This window comes from Bombyx mori, chromosome 9 (genome assembly GCF_030269925.1).
Source record: "Bombyx mori chromosome 9, ASM3026992v2".
NCBI classification, from domain to species: domain Eukaryota; kingdom Metazoa; phylum Arthropoda; class Insecta; order Lepidoptera; family Bombycidae; genus Bombyx; species Bombyx mori.
The window spans coordinates 15,748,728-15,769,385 of NC_085115.1; the positions used below are offsets into that span (position 1 = coordinate 15,748,728).

The 20,658-nt window shown below is 40.0% G+C and overlaps 1 protein-coding gene across 2 annotated transcripts; it reads right to left on the minus strand.

The window, feature by feature from the left end:
* Positions 1 to 27: 27 nt before the first annotated feature.
* Positions 28 to 11,808, minus strand: LOC101738544 (zinc finger and BTB domain-containing protein 17). 2 transcript variants are annotated; one of them, XM_012694769.4, is made up of 8 exons: positions 11,193 to 11,808; positions 10,443 to 10,757; positions 9,228 to 9,287; positions 8,462 to 8,644; positions 8,020 to 8,159; positions 6,524 to 6,684; positions 4,922 to 5,069; positions 28 to 3,898 (listed from the first exon to the last, which is right to left on the minus strand). In XM_012694769.4, exons 1-8 carry the CDS (start codon positions 11,358 to 11,360, stop codon positions 3,751 to 3,753), a joined length of 1,323 nt encoding a protein of 440 aa, XP_012550223.1. In that variant the 5' UTR covers positions 11,361 to 11,808; the 3' UTR covers positions 28 to 3,750. The 2 variants fall into 2 exon arrangements, with proteins under 2 accessions (XP_012550223.1, XP_004931265.1); XM_004931208.5 differs by having other exon boundaries at positions 4,922 to 5,074; positions 11,193 to 11,730.
* Positions 11,809 to 20,658: the final 8,850 nt, after the last annotated feature.

Consider the following 20,658-nt stretch of genomic DNA (forward strand, 5'->3'; position numbering starts at 1 on the left):
CATAACAAAAACAATAATAAAACACAATTTATATTTAAATATACTCTTGATTATTGCAACATTTCTACTCAATTCGTTTGCATTACATTTCATTTAAAAACAACATTAACTCTTCGTTTGCATATTCGAAATGTCATAAATCAACATTAAACAACATACACATACAACATTAATAATATCTCATTCACCTATATCTAGCTATCTATATATATAAAAATGAATTGCTGTTCGTTAGTCTCGCTAAAACTCGAGAACGGCTAGACCCATTTGGCTAATTTTGGTCTTGAATTATTTGTGGAAGTCCAGAGAAGGTTTAAAAGGTAGATAAATATGAAAATGCTCGGAATGAAATAAAAATAACAATTTTGCTTTTCCTTTATTGTGTCCCCCGTCGGACGGATTCCTTTTGTTTGTTTTAAGTTTACTTTATACAAAAGTTTAGGTCTTTTATTTATGGATTGAGGCACTACGAAGTCTGCCGGGTCAGCTAGTTAACAATAAAACACTTACAGATGTTGTATATTTCAAATTATTGTAACTCTATTAGTTTGTGGCGACTCACTTATCCGCCACTACTTGGGCAACCGCCTTACAATTACTCTGTAGGAGCAGCAGTAGTAGTGCTACTTCACTAACTGTGTGCTTAGTGCCAGTTTCTTAACGTTCTCGATAGCGTAAAGGTTAGCCCAATTTTGTATGCAGTTGGAACAGCGCCCCTAGCGGCAAACTTAGGCAAACGATCCCATTCCATACAAATATGAGCGAACTTTTACGCTATCGAGAACGTTAAAAAAAAGGATGCGTGTACTTATGTACGCGCGTAAGAAGTTATACTTTATTTTTATTAAATTTATTTCTTTTTTTTATTTAAAATTTAATAAATTTGAAAAAAAATCGATTAAACAACATCCTCAAACACACATATTGGACATCCCTTTTCTTGACATCGTATAAATTCGGTAATTCTCACTACGGTTCGGAAAGTTCACCTGCGGCTATATTCAGACTCGCCAAGTTACGTCGGTCGTATTGTAATGAGCGATTTAGTGGGCAACTTCATTCTGTTAATTTTGTGTCACGGTGCGCGCGCATCGTATAATTTCACTCTCATAAATTTTTCATAACGCGCCTAAAGAAATATATCTTCAAAAACTCGCACTAAGCACACTGTATTGGTTAGGCACTGACACGAAGGATGGGTAACACAGTGAGTATGAATATGTACTGCCCGCAGTTTCCAAGATTGTCGAAGTATTCCCGAACGTGTTTTGAACAACAATAATGGATGATGGCCTAAATCACAAGCGACAGCGATTATAAGGCGGTTGTCCAAGTAGTGGCGGATGAGTCGCCTTAAGTCAATAATTATTATAATAATACGTATATTTGAGTCTAAAATCAAAAACTGTGCCTCAACTATAAAGTATGAATACATAATAATTTATTTTTCTGGATTGTACTGAAGACACTTCGGTTTTACATAATTATCAAAATATTATTCTGAGGGGACCTACCCCTATTAGAGACAGCAATAACGACACCACAAACAAATATATTATGTACATTTTAACACATTTTAATTTATCATAACATTGAAAAACATTTCTCAATCAAAGCTTTTGAAAGTCAATTTGTATGTATATTATTAAATTTGTAGTTTATTCGAGAATTTTCACAGATACGACGTGCACAACGTATGTACGTACAAAATTTAAAAGTTAATTATTAAGGCGGGTAGAACTAAGGAGAGCAATATAATATATTTTTACTGGTGGTAGGACCTCTTGTCAGTCCGCACAGGTAGGTTTCACTACCAAGGGCGGATCCAGCTTTGGCGCCAGGAGGGGGGGTCACATAGTCAAATTTAGATGCGTTCCTTCCCAAACGTTTGCCATTATATAAAGTTATTATATTATATTAAATTAATTAAATATTGAAGGTATGTAGTTACATAAAATCTGTACGGTGACAAAATATATAAATAAAATCATTATATTCAATTAGTGGTCCACCTAAGTCCTGGAACCAGCTCAGGGGGTGGTCATGACCCCCATGACCCCCCCCTGGATCCGCCATTGTTCACTACCCTGCCTATTTCAGCCCTGAAGCAATAAAGTCCGTTTCGGTATGAAGGGTGGGCCAGCCGTTGTTCCTATACTGAGACCTTAGAACTCATATCTCAAGGTAAGTGGCGGCATTTAACTTGTAGATGTCTGTGGGCCCCGGTAACCACTTAACACCAGCTGGGCTGTGAGCTCGTCCACCAATCTATGCAATAAATAAATAAAAACACCAATTGCTACCAGCAATCATTAATCAATCATTGTTAGATTGTCTTTTGTTTAACAGATTTGAATCATTTCCATTACTCGATTTGATTTAATTGTGTATTTCAAGGGGAATTAAATACAAAATTGGCTAGTTGTTAGCTATTCCTATTAAAATAACAAAATTCAAAAACCATCTTGTACTTTTAAAGCCTATTTTTCGATAACGGTATATCAAAGTGTCGATATATCCAACTATCGATATCGACCAACCACTAGTGGCAGTGAAGTTGTTGGCATTATCTGTGCCGACGGAGCACACGGTTACCGGTCCCTGACTTCTTCATCTATTGTGCATACTACTCGTAGAGGCCAGAGCGGCACGAATGACTATCGAAAAAATATTCGTATCGAGAAAGAATGTATAGGATTTAAAAAGCGCCCCAACCGGCCGTAAATATAATTAAATTTTCGTTTCGCAATCAAATGGTCACGTTCTCGAAACTCGAAACTTATAATTGAGATCACAAAAATTGTTTTGACATACGGTAACGTAAACCTCGAAGGCTAGCTGGCTATCGAGTACTACCATCTAATGCTTTTCCCAAAGTGGGCACCCTTGTGGGCGCTGCAGGCCTAAAGGGGGGCAGTAAGAGACCAAGAAAAAAATGGGGGCGTTGTGTAGAGGCTTGGGAGGCGATTTGTAATTTTATCTAGGAAGAGTCTTAGGCACCGATTGAGCTCTCGCTATAGTGGTTTTGAAGTAGTTGGAAAAATGGGGACGATAAAAAAAAAATTATTCTCAAAGTAGGCAATAGACAAAATAAGTCTGGGAACTATTGATCTAATGTAATGATCTGTTTTCGTATCGAGGACTCGATACATTTACATTACAAATTCGATAGATTATCGTGCTTGACGTACTGGACATAGATAGAGAAACAATCCGAGACTATATATTTCGTATTTATATTACATATTTTGTAATTTAATTGTTATGTACTTGTTTTAAGGTTTAGTAAAGAAATAAAATATAAGCTGAATAGGAAATTTGTAGAAAAAATTGCAACGTGTGATAGTTATTGATGGTGGCCAGATACGATAACAAATATATTTATTTAACTAGTCAGCTTCAGGAACATAATTCTGTATAGATTCTTCAGCTATAGCGTCTTGAAATTGCACTTATTGCACATTGTCTTGATCATCTGAGAACGTTAGGAAACTAATCTCTTGAACGAACGTTCAATAGAGCACTACGTCACAACTCCGACATGAGCGTCACGCCGCGCCAGCGTCACGCCCCGCTAGCGACACGCAGCGCCATTCCCCGCAGGCGTCACGCCCCTCCGGTGTCACGCCCCGCCGGCGTCACGCCCCTCCGGTGTCACGCCCCGCCGGCGTCACGCCCCTCCGGTGTCACGCCCCTCCGGTGTCACGTCCCGCCGGCGTCACGCCCCGCCAGCGTCACGCCCCACCGGCGTCACGCCCTGCCTACGTCGCGGCGGGCTGGTCTCGGTGGCTGGCGGTCTTGAGGTGCCGCAGCAGGGAGCTCTTGTCGTTGAACTGTCGGCCGCAGCCGCCGCACTCGTACACGCGGCCGCTGTGCGTCAGCATGTGCCGACTCAGACCTCGGGGAGGAAAGCATTGTCAACCTTATGCACTCGAGTTACAGATCACATCATTTTAATGTTTCAATCAAGAGACACACGGTCGGATTTCTCATATATAAACGGTTTTAATAGTAGCTGCGTATAGTATGCTTAATTGAAATTTAATAAGATGTCGCATTCGGACGCGACAAACGAAGTGAGAGCGCGCCACCTAGTGGATGTGAGCCGCAACTATTCGTCAAATATCGGCTCACTTCGGGAGGTGTGCTTCGGCAGAGTCGTGGTGTTATCGTTCGGGTTGAATCGAGGCACATTCGTTGCTTGACTTAAGGAAAGGAGACATCTCGGAACTGTTATTGTTTCTGACTACCCACTATACACTCAATATGCCAAGAAATAATGAAGGCCCATTCTGCGACATATATGTATAGATTGGCGTATTGTGAGCCTGCACGGAAATTACCACCACCTCGTCTAGCACAGTCACGAAGCAGTCCTGGACAATTGTCTATACTAATATTATAAAGAGGAAAGATTTGTTTGTTTGTTTGTTTCGAATAGGCTCCGAAACTACTGGACCGATTTGAAAAATTCTTTTTCCATTAGAAGCCGGCATTGTCCCTGATGAACATAGGCTCCTTTTTTTATTTATTTTTTTATAATTTTTTTTTTGTTTCATGTGTGTTTTAATCTTTCCGAAGCGAAGCGAGGGCGGGTCGCTAGTTATGCAATATAGCTGAAACTTTGAACTGACCACTCAACGTGCCTGAGTGGCATTTACGTTATTGATGGGCTCCGGTAGCCGCTTAGCGCACTTGGAGTAGGGAGCTATTTTTTTTTATTGCTTTAATGGGTGGACGAGCTCACAGCCCATCTGGTGTTAAGTGGTTACTGGAGCCCATAGACATCTACAACGTAAATGCGTCACCCACCTTGAGATATAAGTTCTAAGGTCTCAGTGTAGTTACTACGGCTGCCCCACCCTTCTAAGCGAAACGCATTACTGCTTCACGGAGAACTAGGCGGGGCGTGGGTACGTACTGGAGGAGTGCAGGAAGAGCTTGGTGCAGTGCGCGCAGCGGTGCAGGTGCAGGGCGCGCGCGTGGGGCGGCTCGTGCGCGCGGCGGTGCGCCGCCAGGGCCGAGCGCTGCGTGAAGCTCTTGGCGCACCACTCGCACTGGAACGGGCGCTGCTCTGTGGGCACGACACCGCACAGTCAACAGCCGCCGCGCCGTGGCCTTACTACTAGTCGCCGACGTCACTTGCAAGGTTAAAGGCTTCGTCAAACAGAACGGGTACTTAGCGCTGCGTTTTAACGTCGCGCTCTTTTCATGTCACACAAATTGACTAGACGAACCCAACGCTCCTTGACGCAACGTAACATCCGCCAAATGAGTCGTCTATTATCAAAGGTGGCAATCTGTGCATTTGGACAAAAAAATGTTATTGATATGTGAATACAGATTGAATTGAATATAATCGTCTCCTTCAAAGAATACGGTTCAAAACCTGCATTAAATAAAGGTTAATAGTTAACCTGTTATTTATCTAAGATGTCGTTCCGAAGAGTTTTGTGACTGCCAATGGAATACAAAGTCAATAATTCGTTTTTCTGATTTACCAAGAATTGTTCAAAAGTCAGATTGCCGGCTTTGATAATAGTCGACTTAAATCATAGTGCCTTTCTAAAGCAGTCTGAAAATTTAAAATTATTAAGATGTCGAGTGACTCAGATATGGTATTGTATAAGCACGGGTATTTTCTAACTAATTTTAGCAATTTTTCGGGCATTATCCAGAATTTTAATACACATTGACTCGGACGTTAAATATAATTTGTAAGAAATTACAACGCCTAACGTCAAAACGTCCTAACGCCGCGACACAGCGTTGCGTACTTATAACACTGGCGGTCTGTTCGACAGTATATTACCATAACAGTACAACACATCTCGGCGTCATAGCGCGCCGTCAGTTCAGCGCTCTGACGCGCGCTAAATACGCGTTCTGTTTGACGAAGCCTTAGAGATGTTGTTCTTACTTGTCTGTAGTTCTAACTTTTGCAAGCGAAGTACAAGCAATATACCTGACGGTGAACAGGAGGGGGAAGGACCGAAAAAAAAACACTGATTATACGATGCATGAAACATTATGAACTTTTTTTAAATAAATTTACCTAGTAAGCGTTGTCGGTTTTACTATGAAAATTAATGCGGATATTGTTTGATAAGCGTTTAATAAACCTGCAGCTGACCACGGGCCGCAATCTTGTCTAGTTCTATCGCGACGCTATCATGCGTTACAGTTTGAAGGACAGCCGCTACAGCACACAGTAAAGACTTCGAGCGGTACTTCGAGTGGCACGGTTCTAGGTGCACCGATTTTTTTTATTGCTTAGATGGGTGGACGAGCTCACAGCCTTACTGGTATTAAGTGGCTACTGGAGCCCATAGGCCCATCTTAAACGTAAATGCGCCACCCTCCTTGAGATATAAGTTCTAAGGTCTCAGTATAATTACAACGGCTGCCCCACCCTTCGAACCGAAACGCATTACTGCTTCGCGGCAGAAATAGGCAGGGCGGTGGTACCTACCTGTGCGGACTCACAAGAGGTCCTACCACGAGTAATAAAGAGGAGTCAGACCTAGATGTACTAGTTTGTGTCTCTGAAGCACGGAGCGTTGCGCGAAGGTCCGGCCGCACACGGAGCAGGCGTGCGGCCGCTCCACCGTGTGCACGTGCGCGTGTCGCCGCAGCGCGCCGCGGGACGACAGCCGCTTGCCGCACGCGCCGCACCACGCGCCCCTAACAAACACGACACAGCCATCACAACGTTGCACGTGCCCATGACGCCGCATCACGCTCCCATGACACACACGACACAGCCGTCACAACATTGCACGTGCGCATAACACCGCACCACACTCCCCTGACAACACGACACAGCCGCCATAACATTGCACGTGCGCATTATGTCGCAACACACTCTCCTGACACACACGACACAGTCGTCATAACATTTCACGTGCACATTACGTCGCAACACACTCCCCTGACACACACGACACAGCCGTCACAACATTGCACGTGCGTATTATGCCGCAACACACTCTCCTAACAAACACTACACAGCCGTCACAACATTGCACGTGCGAAAAACGAAGGCACGAGGCATAATTTTGTCTATGATTCACGAAAACTGAAAAAAAATGCATATTCATCTATATTACACAGGGTATTCCACAATGGGTAAATCAAGCCGTAACGTGGCTACAACAGTGAAGATCATTTTAAGAATGTAAAAAAATATATAAATTAGAATTAGGACTTTCATAGCAAAACTAATTAATTAATTAATTGTTTTAATTGTTCGATGACGGTCTTGCATTTATGCAAAAAAAGTATGGTTTGGCCGTTCATTCGGTTAAACACGTCTCAAAGAGATAATCAATAACGGATTCGTTCAACTCACTTCAAAGAGTGAACAGGACAAAAAATTCAATCGTATTACTAGGTCCATCATGCTCAAATTCTCGAAACAAATTTTAAACTTCTTACGGCGAAAGACAAAAAAGTTGTTTTAAAAACGGTCGTTGACTGCGGGAACTCCCCTACTCTGACTGGGTTCTAACCCCGGACGGAGATCGGACGTCGGGTGTAAGAGTGCAGGGGAGTCGTTTAGTGGGTAGGGCCCTAAAATTCCTTGGGCCCACGGTCTGCTCCCAACACCTGAAGATCGTCAAATCCCATATACCCCGCGTGCCCTCTAGGCGCGGGGACCTCGTAGGAGGTTCAGCCTCCGGCCCGAAAAAAAAAAGCCTCAAGTCGGCCTTGAGCTTGTCTACTCATCTAAGCAATAAAAATAATGAAAGAAAAAGTAAGAAAATCGCTTGATATTACCCATTATATTACGGTACCGTGAAATGTAAGGTACGGTTGGTAGAAAAATATTTCTTCCGAAATTATTTACTCTCTAACATTTCTTCTACTTGGACTATTCTAATAGAACATTATCTACAGTTTTCGGCTTGATATACCTTTTTTTGCGACACCCTGTATATTGCGTTTTATTTTTAATTTTTTATAATTAAGATCGGTTCTAGTTCCTATTGTTTTTATTATTGTTGTAAGTGTACTTACTGTCCTTTGCTCTGATTCTCGCTGCTTGGTAGTTTTTGATTCAAAGGTTGGCTAACGTTCGCTGTATCAGTCGAAGTAATAACATTTGTGTTTTCTTCATTTAACACGGGATCTGTTTCTTTAACAGGTTCCTTTTCTTCCTTAAATTAATTTTTTTATAGTATAACTAAATTGTTACAAAGAATTCAGTTCGGATGGTTAGTGAAGGAAGCTTTGTATTGCACTTAACACCAGGTGGGCTGTGAGCTCGTCCACACATCTAAGCAATAAAAAAAATTAAAAAAATCTACATGTTTGTCATCTTGCTTACTCATAATAATGTTCCTGCTCATAGGAAGTTGTACTGGAAGTAGTAACCGCAGTTTAGAGGGCCATGATTTGAGACCAGAATCATATGTTCTGATTAATAAACAGTCTATTATCATATAAAAAATGCAATCACCTCATCTTCTTCTACTAGTTCTAACGATACAGTCTTTCCATCGCCCGTGGACAGCTGCAAATTGTTTATACTCGAGTCCATAAATACATACATATCATCTTGCTGGGATAGCACTCCAACTTGTACTAGTAATGTTGATAAGAATGATGATATATCTGGTGTGATCTCTGTATTTCTTGCTTCCTGGAAATATACAAAGAAACTTTACCATGATGCTGTACATGTGACCACAGTTAATTTGGTGTGAGGCAAATATTGGAAACTTGGGTCGAAAATTTGGACATTGGGTCCAAACATTGCCAGTCACCACAAAACACCACATTGAAGATAACTTGGCACTGAAAGAGCTGCTTTTCTATTCTTCAAGCTAGGATGTTGATGTGATGGCAGCAATAAGTACTAAGTACTAGCCATGAGGGTTTAAAACATTCCCTAGGAATAATTATGAAGCTTAAAAAACATGATGATATGATTAAAAAAGAAAATAGTATGGTGCTGGTATGTAGAATTAGAACACCCAATTGTATTACAACAAAATTCGGTGGGGCATCAGAAGACATTACAGACAAGTTTATATTTTTTATTAATTACTGGAATGACTTCTTAAATAAGATGGAATGGTACTCAATAGATCCCTCTCACCCTTATCCAAAATATTTGGCGAAAATAGGCAAGTTTTTATCATGTAAGCAAAATCTTTGAGTATTGAAATTTTACATTGATATAATGGGGTTCAAGTGCTCACTAGTTTTAAATATATATTTACCTGCAATACATCGTCTGTTTCACCAAAACGTTTTCCATCTTGAAATATACTTTGCTCATTCTGAAAAATGATTTGAATGATATGAAATTAAAATTACATAACACATTAAAATATTATAATGACATTAAACACACAAAATTAAGCTATTAAAGTATTAGGACCTTGAATAAGTTCTCGCTGTTTCTTTTTCAAAATAAAACTTTATTTACATTAAAAGGAACAAACATATTATATTCAAAGTAGGTATTGCACATCGCTAGCGACTACTTGCTCCCATCTTTCCGGCAGTATATGAATTCTGCGTCGGAAAAACTTTTAAAAAAACTAACAAAATACACTTTTATAGAAAATCCAACTAAAAATAGAAAATAAATTTTAATAAATTTTAATTAAAAATAGCGTAAGAATGTATCTTTTGAGGCTATTCCTTTTTTTTAGCTTCTTCATACAAATGATAGCGCTGGTCAACTAGGCCATGTGCCATCAAACTGAATAGGTCACAATCAGAGGGGACTATGTCAGGTTAATCCACAGGTGGGATAGAACTTCCAGTAAAGCGATTCCAGGTAGGTTTTGCAACATGAGGCCGAACATTGTCATGTACAAAAATCATTTTATCATGTTTCTGCTTGTATAGTGGCTGTTTCTCTTTTAAGGCTCGTGTTAAACACATCAATTGATGTTGATAACGATCCCCCGGGATAGTCTCATTCGGTTTGAGTAGCGCGTAATAAATTACACCTTCCTGGTATCACCAAATACAGAGAAGCTTCAAGCCATGGATATTTGGTTTTGTAGACGATGTTGATGCATAGCCAGGCTTACCCCATGATTTTCTACACGTTAGATTATCGTAGTGTATCCACGTTTCATCGCCAGTCACAGAATACAACACATAAATACACTTTATTTGGCACAAAAGTAGACATATTCAGAACTATGAAAAAATTTATTTGTTTACACCAAAGTGAGCCACCATACACTAAAATTTAAGATAGAATTCATGGAGTACTGCAACTGCCAACTTTGAAGAAACATTGGGAACTTATTCTAGGTCCTAATAGCTTTAATTATGTTTAGGAATGCAAAGAAAATATTATTAGTGATTTAATTCAGCCTTGGCATATTCAGTATTAATATCTTAAATCCAACAGCAATCATACTATTGTGTTTGGAAAGTTCTTAAAACAGCACACATTTGAAAATGTTACGTACCATAGTAGCATCACTATTCACTTCGATAACCCCATTGCATATTTGCAAGTCTGATGTTAACTGATCATGACTTAACACAGCATATCCATTATCTTTATTTATATGATTATTAATTACATTTTTATTTAAATTCACATCATCTTTAACAGCTTGCTGCATTGTCTGGTTTAAACATTCCTTTTCTTTGACCGCTTGTAAATGTGATTTGAGTTTTTGATATGAGACTTCACATTTTTTTCTGAATGTATAACATCTATTTAGTTCTTCAAAGCAGCCAGTACAAATTACATTTGGTAGACAATTCTCGTGTGTTAACTGAAAGAAAAATATTCAAATCATATTTCTGTTGGGATTAATAGTCAAACAGATTGGTCATAGTCTTCTTGTTTTAAATTTTTAGTAAGTTTCTGTAGAGATGCACTCATGTATTGGTTTGAAACATGAGACAATTATTATGAATTCAAACTGAAACATTAACCATTTTATGAAAGGTAGCAGCTATAGTGATGTGGCTATAGCTGCTACCTTTCATAAAATGTACCTGTAAACACTTGTAACTGTCTAATATTATGTAGGCTTTCAGCAAGCATATTGACAATAGGGAACATAGAATTTACAGAAAAAAATTATTCTTAATCTGGTTTTGTAATCATAAATTGTATGCATTAAGTATTAAAACCAAAGCACATTAGCCACTCGTTAAATTTGATAAGACTTTACTGAAAATGAAATAATGTTTTCAATATTTACCTCAAGGCCTACACACATCATGATTCTCAGGGACAGTGTTCCACAAATATTGTTGGTGCCTTCGAAAATGGGAATGGCCTCCTGAGGTTTCTGAAGGCACAATCTACATAAGTCGAGAGCGTCTACTATCAGTTCGCTTTCTGGCTTTCGACGAGTATATTTACGCATTTTAACAACAAAACATAAGTCAAGAATTTAAAAAGATAAAACTTCCATTATGGTCCATCGATTTGGAAGTTCATTTTTTTTATTGAGTACGTACAAATAGAATTTTTATTACAAATTTTCAAATAGCGGAAATTCACGGTTTACGTACGATACATATTTTTTTAAAGTTTTCATACAAATTAGAGAAATTGTCATGGTAGACGTCAAAGTTGACATGTCATTGACGTACTTGATGGTAGAGGTTTTTGTTGTAGTTTATGGCCTGGTATCTAGACCAAACGGCCTTTGAAACTTGGCCTTTAGACCAAACGGTAGAGGTGTCTGTTCATTCTGGTGGTTTTCCAATTACAGCACTAGAGCGCATTATGCGACATAATGCTCAACGTTGAATGTTCCAACTACAGCAACGCTTCGCACAATCGAGCACTCTCAAAAGTACTGCGCGATACCAACTCAGTGACAGAAAATTGACAAGTGTTTTTTCTTAAAGTTGGCATTGATCGAAATTTTGTTTATATCGTTAGTAATCTTATTTTTAATCTGAGGCCACTTGATAACATCATCCAATTTCGTTAGAATCCAATTTATGACACGGCGAATGACTCGGAATGTTGATGAAAATGAAATATAAAAAAAAATTGATATAGTCCGCAATGGTTTTTAGGAAATATGTTGTCAACTGTCGTCGTTGCGGATTAAACTCAAACTGCAGTATAGGAAGCACTTATTTATTCCACACGCACCTTAAAATCGTATACATTAACAATCAATTGGTTTTTATCCTTTGAACCTTTTAAAAACGTAAAACACAAATTTTTATCTCATGACATTTTTTTCTCAATCTGACAGCCTGTCTTTCTTTTCTTCCGGACGTCTCCCGTTGTTAATCTCTGTGTGAAAAACCATTCACCACACCACACCCCCACGGAGAAAGATACGCTAGTTGAGAGCCCTTAATCAAAATTGTCACTATACTCTTAATATTACGCATAATTAGGTATACGTGCGAATGTATTACAAGAATAATTGTATAAAACGAAGAATTATAAGTGAAAATTACAGGTAACAAGTAACAAGTATAAGGTAACGATAGGTAACAACAGGTAACAAGATACAAGTAGTTCTTATAAATCAGTAATTTTTTTAAATCTGACACGTCTGCCTGAGCGTGTGGTATAAGGCTCTTTTGTTTTCTCACCTTGAATTTTTATTGGAATTGACAGCGGCAACAGCGGCGGATTTTCCAGATCCATTGGTCGTAAGGCTTGATTTTGCTGACAAGACAAAGGCTCGGCTTGCTTCCGTTCATCATCAATGTGATCTATGAAAGCCGGCTTAAGTCTGTCTACACTCACGACAACTTTGTTATTTTTTATGGACAGTGTGAACGTTTTCCCATCAGGGGAGCGTTCTAATACTCTATATGGACCTGTATATGGCGGCTGCAATGCCCTGCGGATGGTATCGTCTCTCAGGAAAACATGAGAAGCGCTTTCCAATTCCTTGAATATAAATGGAGAGTTTTTACAATGTCGAGAAGCAGGCACTGGGCGTATAGATGACATTTTGTTACGCAATTGTACCACAAAGTCGGTGGCATCCTCAATTTTTTCTATTGACGAGGAAGCTATTAACAGCTCTCCAGGGAGTCTTAAAGGTTCACCGTACACCGTTTCTGCGACTGTGGCTTCCAAATCTTCTTTAAAGGCTGACCGCATTCCCAGCAAAACCATGGGAAGGGATCTTACCCATGAATCTTGATGGCATATTAATGCCGCCTTGAGCTGTCTATGGACACGTTCAATCATTCCGTTTGCGCAGGGATGATATGAGGTAGTCCTTATACGCTTGGTGGCGAATCGAAGCAGCAGCCGGTTAAACAAATCGGATTCAAATTGGGATCCTTGGTCTGTTGTGATTATTGACGGTACTCCAAAACGGGAAATCCACTCCCTGGTAAAAGTTTCCACCACTTCCTCTGCCGTGATGGTGCGCATAGGCCACACCTCTGGCCACCTGGAAACCCTATCAATTGCCGTCAAACAATATCGGTATTCGTTGCAAACCGGTAATGGCCCTACAATGTCTATATGCACGTGCATGAAGCGACCGGATGGTGTGTTAAAGTTTCCAGTAGGAGCCGAGTTGTGTCTTGAAACTTTGCTACGTTGACATGCGTCACAGCTTCGAGACCAAATACGGCAGTCCCTTTTCATCGATGGCCAAACGAAACGTTCTGACACGAGGCGTGTGGTAGCACGGATACCAGGATGACTCAAGTTGTGCAGTTGGTTGAACGCGGTTCTTCGAAAGGAAGGGGTCAAATACGGACGTGGCTTACCTGTAGAAACGTCACAATAAATTGCCGATTTCGCTTCTGGAGGGCTGATTTTAGTTAGGCTCAAGCTAGAGCCATTTTGTAACAGATTTTTCAATTCAGAATCTGTAGCCTGAGACTTCGCGAGTGCATCGTGATCTTGATCCAGCGCGATGGCGTTGATATCGATGCGTGACATTGTGTCAGCAACGATATTGTCCTCGCCCTTAATATACTGTATGTCAGTCGTCAATTGGCTTATAAAAAACAACTGGTTTAACTGAGGAGGTGGCAGCTTCTCGCGTCTCTGTAAGAAAGCATATAAGAGTGGTTTGTAAATCTAAAATATAAAATATATCGAAAAATATATCGAAAATATATCGAAAATGTTGAACACTTTCGTATACCGGTAATAATTCTCTGTAGTAAGTCGGCCACTGTCTTTGCTGGGGTGTGAGTTTCTTACTAAAAAAAGATAGCGGAAACCACTTACCATTTACCTTTTGCTGAAGGCAAGACCCAATATGAACACTGGAGGCATCCGTGAACAGACCTAAACTAGAATTACTCACAGGATGTTGTAATAGCGTCGCCGAGGACAAGCTTTGCTTGCAGGCTTCAAATTGCTGAAGTAGCTCTGGGGATCAAGGAAATGGCCTGGCACCCTTGCTCTTTGTTGCTACGAGAGTCTCAATTAGCGGTGCCTGAAACTGAGCAGCATGTGGAACAAAACGCCGGTAGTAGTTCAGCATACCGAGAAATCGGCGCATACCTTGTACCGTCTCAGGAGGTGGAAAGTCCAATAAGACTTGGATGCGAGCCTGAGGAGGGCGTGTCCCTTCACTGTTTATGTGATAGCCCAAGAAGTTAACTTCATCTACTCCCAGAGTACATTTGGAGGGGTTAATTACAACTCCGTATTCTTGTAGACGTTCGAAGAGGGTTCGAAGGTGTTTCAGATGAAGATTCTCATCAGCTGAATGAACGAGGATGTCATCAACGTAGGGAAAACAGAAATCAAGACCCCGTGTGACCTCATCAATAAATCGCTGGAATGTCTGTCCCGCGTTTCGAAGCCCAAAAGTCATGAATGGGAATTCGAAGAGGCCAAACGGTGTAACAATTGCTGTCTTCGGCACGTCCTCCTCAGCGATCGGTATCTGGTGATAAGCTTTTACTAAATCGATGGTGCTGAAAACTTTTGAACCAGAGAGGTTATGAGCAAAATCGTGAATATGGCGCACGGGGTACCTATCTGGAACTGTTCTGGCGTTTAGGGCCCGGTAATCGCCGCATGGACGCCAGGTGTCGTCTTTTTTAATTGTCATATGCAGTGGTGATGACCAGGCACTTTTGGATGGTCGAGCTGTACCAGATTGCACCATATCCTCGAACTCTTTCTTAGCTGCAACTAGTTTCTGAGGGGCTAAGCGGCGGGGACGGCAGGCAATCGGAGGCCCATCCGTTGTTTTGATGAAATGGACCGTATGGTGCTTAACGACTCGAGGCAGCCCTGGTGGTCGTGTAATGTCTGGAAATTCTGCTAATAATTCAGTAAAAATGACCTTTCCAGATGCAACTGCTCGAACACTTGGTTGATCAATATCAGTGGTTGAGGCAATTGATGATAGTCCTGTGGTCCCATCAACTATCCTTTCATTTCTGCAATCCGGTAAAAGATTGTAAAACGCTAAAAAATCAGATCCGATAATTGCAGAGTTAACGTCGGCTATGACAAATTTCCAGACAAAGTTACGGCGTAGCCCGAAGTTTAGATTTAAATTAATTGTGCCGAAAGTCCGAATGCAACTACCATTGGCAGCGCTTAAGTCGTATTTGGTAGCCTTTCGCTTTACTGGTAACCAGTGATGGGGGAAACAACATAGGTCTGATCCAGTGTCGATTAAAAAACGGTGCTTGGTCACTTGGTCAATGACAAACAGGCGGCGGCCAATACTATGGCAATCAGTTGCCGCCATTACTGACTGCTGTTTGGGTTTTCCGCCTTCCAGGTGCAAGGAGTTACACATTTAGTTGCATTATTGCCCCACCTCCGATGATACCAACAAATTTTAGGGCCGCGAGATGATGATCTGTCACGATAAGGGCGGCTCTGTCGCCTAGATAGGGCAGCAACTTGGCTACTGATCTCTTCTAGTTGTTTGGCTAATGAACCAAGGGTTAAACTGTTCGAAGATGTTGCGGTTGAACATACCATAGGGGGAGTTTGGGCCAACTCAAGAATTTTGTCGGCTAGTTCTGACAATTTGTCAAGGCCAAGGTCAGCCTGTGCTGCCAGTATAGCTTGAGCCTGATGAGGCAAGCGGCGTAACCAAAGTTGGCGTATAATATTGTCGTCTGTGAGTGTGCTTCCTGCAAGAGAGCGTAGGTGTCGGAGGAACTGTGATGGTTTTCTATCCCCAAGTTCTTCATCACTCAGAAGTTGTCGAACTCTTTTTTCTTGTGATACAGAAAGGCGCTGAATAAGTATGCTTTTTAATTTTTCATATTTTTCTTCAGTTGGTGGGTTTGTTATTATGTCTTCAACCTCTCCAGCTATTCTTTGGTCAAGGTGACCTACAACATAATTATATTTAGTAGTATCTGTCACAATATTGGCAATTTGGAATTGAGCTTCAATTTGAGCAAACCAAACAGCTGGTTTGTCAGCCCAAAATGTAGGCAATTTGACTGTAACTCTACAAACTTTTGTTTCTCTCTCATTTCCTTCAAGTTGTTTTTGTAGCGCTGCATTTGCAGCCAAGAGTTGTTGCAGTTGTTCCTGTATTTCTTGACTGGCCATTGTTAAGAAGAAAAATATAAACTTAGTTTAATAATATAAAACTGTATAAATAATGTTAACTATACCACACGCTCAGCAGGAATTATACATATAACCAATTATAGTATTATATTACAATACAAAATGGTATTAAAATTTTTTTTTAACTAAAATTAATATTGGTTAATACATTCACAGAAAAATAAAAAATTAAAGGAAATAAATAACATTAAGGTTTTTAATACGAAATTCTATTTTTTATTAGAGTCCCTAATATATAGACTGCAGCACTGATGGTGTTCGTATTAGACCTCACTAATACTTGCGAAATTGATAATTAAATTGTCGAAAAAATGTTCAGGCGTAATAAGGAAATGAACATTTGCGATTAATTTCTGTGGTTCTCCGTGGATTTATTGAAAGCAGGCTTCTATATTGCGTTACTACATCCGTTATTACGTCCGCGGCTTCAACGGGACATCTCAATTTCTCGTGTCGGGGTCACCATTTTAGGAAATATGTTGTCAACTGTCGTCGTTGCGGATTAAACTCAAACTGCAGTATAGGAAGCACTTATTTATTCCACACGCACCTTAAAATCGTATACATTAACAATCAATTGGTTTTTATCCTTTGAACCTTTTAAAAACGTAAAACACAAATTTTTATCTCATGACATTTTTTTCTCAATCTGACAGCCTGTCTTTCTTTTCTTCCGGACGTCTCCCGTTGTTAATCTCTGTGTGAAAAACCATTCACCACAGGTTCAGTATTTGCAATAAACCACAAAATTATTAAAAAGCTTATTTCAGCGGTGATGGGTTTCATTCCAAAGGTATTCTTGGGAATAAAAGTCGATGTTTCAAGTTCATCTACAAAAAAAGGTTTCAGTAATATATTATATTGTATCAATAGATACGAAATATAAATAGATAGCAATAGATAGCTCAAAAATACGAATTTTTAAAATATGTACTCATTAGATGATATGCAGTACAGTTGTTCGCGATAATCGAAAATTGTCTTTAAATTCAGCATCCGTCCAAGCTTTTACTACATTATGATAATTTTCTACTCTTTGCTTTCGACAACCTGTCATCAGATATTTTATTAATGGCTCAAATAACTCATCTGTTTCATTATCATATATATTTTCAATAATTATATCACTTGATAATGAAATGATTGATTGATTTGAACTCGGAGTACCCGATAAATCATCGTCATCACCATCATCTGGATAAGATGATTCAATTAAAAAGTATATAATTTTCTTAGAACTCATTTAAAAAAATTACTCAAAACGTAAAAAAAATGTTAATGAAATAATCAAAATCCAAATGACTTAAAATAACCGTAAATAGTTTTCAACCAATTATTATTGTTTACCACATTATTTTCAAGACTGAACTTAGCGCACTCTGCTGATGAATTTGAAAACTACTTCATGTTCCAATTAAGCTTCATAATTCGGTATTGTGCGTCAATGAGTCGCATTATGCTCTGTAATTGGAAAACTAAATATATAATATTTTATTATTTTCACATGGTCACACATTAAATTTGGTGTAAGTAATTGATGTGTATAATAATTGTTGCGGTATTGTACAATGGCGTTTACTTTTTTAGACGAAAAACAATGTACCTACAGACTTTTGTGTATACTGTGGAACGGAACATGAAATGTAGCTTTGACTTAAAGGTTGTATTGTAAATACCAGGTCATAAAATCTCAAAATAAATAAATAATTAAATGAGCTATTTTTTTTAAGGGATTTTATGACCTAGTAACTAAGACTTTTAAGTCATGTCTTATTTAAATTTATTTTCTTATTTTTACGAAAAATGATGAAATGAAATGAACATGATTGATTTGAGACATTAATCAACTGGTATGAAATCAAATGAAAGGAGATGAGATGATATAGGATGAAATAATTATAATCTCAGTAAAATGGTGGTCATCTACTAAGACTTTTTCATTGGACTTTTTGGAGGATCCCGAGAAGTGACGTCCAGCGGCTTTGTTGCATTTTCTCACATTGGTGCACCTTCACAGATATTAAACAGTTAATAAACTACCGTTATTACACATTTAAACCTGAATAAACACTAAATAGACAAAATAAAACAAATCACACAACTTCACTTCTCGCGTTCCCGCCAAAAAGTCAAACGAAGCTATTTTATTAAGTCCGAAGTCCTATGCTTCTGTATCTGGAGAGTCGAGTGATGTGCAAGTGTTGGAATCTGATGAGCCGCTTGTCACGGCCTCACCAGTTGCCGGTCCCAGTGGAGTAGTAGCTAGCTCTAGTGTTAGCTTACTAGCTACCGCTAGTTCTTCAGAGGACCAGGATGAAGACATTACTCCTGCGTTGCCCAAGCCTACTGGGTCACCTGGCAGAAAATTTCATTTTAACTCGGATGGGATAAGGTAAGTTTAAATTTTTGTAAACATAGAAGTAATATGCTCACTCACACATCGATCCGTTTTATGTTACAATTCTGAATGTGTTTTTGTGCGAAACTATCTCTTTATGATTGTAAATATGTTTGTTTATTAAAGATTGAAAATGGTCAAGTTAAACTAGGTTAGCATTAGTGAGGTTAGAAAATGTAATTATGTGTAGCATCATAAATTTTAATTACCTACTTTTTTATTTGTTCAGGTCTATGTGGAACTGGAGAAAGATCTTCGTCAAATTGGGAACACATGACCAGTGCGTTCTGTTTGCGGAAGAGAGAGGGCTCATCCTGACACAAAACTTCCGAATGGAATGGTTGCTTCAATGATTGGTTTCATCGTATGGAAAAATGTGTCAAATTTCGCGGAGAATACTTCGAAAAGCAATAAATACATTTTTAAATAGTAATGTTGTCTCACTTCGTTAATTCCCGAAATTTTCAGTGCCGCCTATGTAAATGTAATTTCACAGACTGGTTGTGCGAATATTCATGGAGGCGAAGGATAAAAGTGAACCATTTATATCCCTATGAAGAATTATTGAGAGCAATTAAATACATTTATAAATTAGATTAAATATAGCTTTATGCTGATATGAGTAACGTCATTTCTCATCAAATAGCAGAAACAAATATCAAAAGAACTAGTAATATCAAAAACGCTCGAGAAATGCCATAAAATAGCGAAAACACATATCGGATTCACTAAGACTACCGAGAATGTTCTCGATAATTGTAGACTGGTCGTATCGAGCATAAAAGCGTTGAAGAAATAACACGAAAGCAGTTTGAGTGCTCAGGCAGCTGTCGAGTGCAGACGTGTGCACCGGTGCTCGGTACCACTCAATTAGTACGCGCTTCAAACTGCTGCCTTACGTTACTACTGCGTCCAGGAGTGCTCCTCGTACCAACACGTCGCTCTTGCCGGCTTCAGCTCCCGGTCTGCCACCAGCGGCAAGCCCCGGGACTCGGGTCGGTGGGCGTCGGCGTGCCGAGGTTCACCCTTGGACCGCACTCGTCTCGCCTCTTAAACAATATCATTCCACTGCGTCGATCAGCATGCCCTCGACCCGGCAACAGCCGCTTTTGTCGCAGAAACATGCGACCCGCCCGCAGCTTCATCGGACGATGATGTTTGTTCGCTTACGAGCAACTTGCAGCGCCGCCGTCTCCCTTGGGCCCGGGCTGGACGTAGTCCTAGCCACAGCCAAAACTTCTCAATTATCGATGCCACAGATCAAGAAGGTGCAACCCAGTGACCCGTCTGTAGTAGCAGATGGTGCCGATACCACCAAGGCAGGCCATAGCCTGGATTGGTTCTCCCGGGGCCTATGCAGGCCAGGGTGACAGATTTCTGATGAGCATGAAGGCAGTTAGTGATCAGTTCTACTCGAAGCGAAGCAGCGAACGGAGCGCTAGAAACCGGACCACTATAGTACGGACTACTAAGAAGAGCAAGCTCATAGCCAGGAAGAGGAGCTGGTTCGCAGGCTGGAGGAACACTTCTGGCGACAGGAAAAGTGGTGGTGGAAAAGTTTCCCGCGGTGTGGAAAGAAGCGGACGTTATCGGCTTATATAAACCCGGTAAACCCGGTTTTTGCAGGCTAGCCGTCTGAGCATCGTGATTCGTCAGGAACATCGACGACCTCGGCCTCGAATCAATCCGGAAACACCCGAAGACAGCGTCGGAACGGTACTTCGATAAGGCTCGGGCAGCTGTTAGCAAATCCCACCCC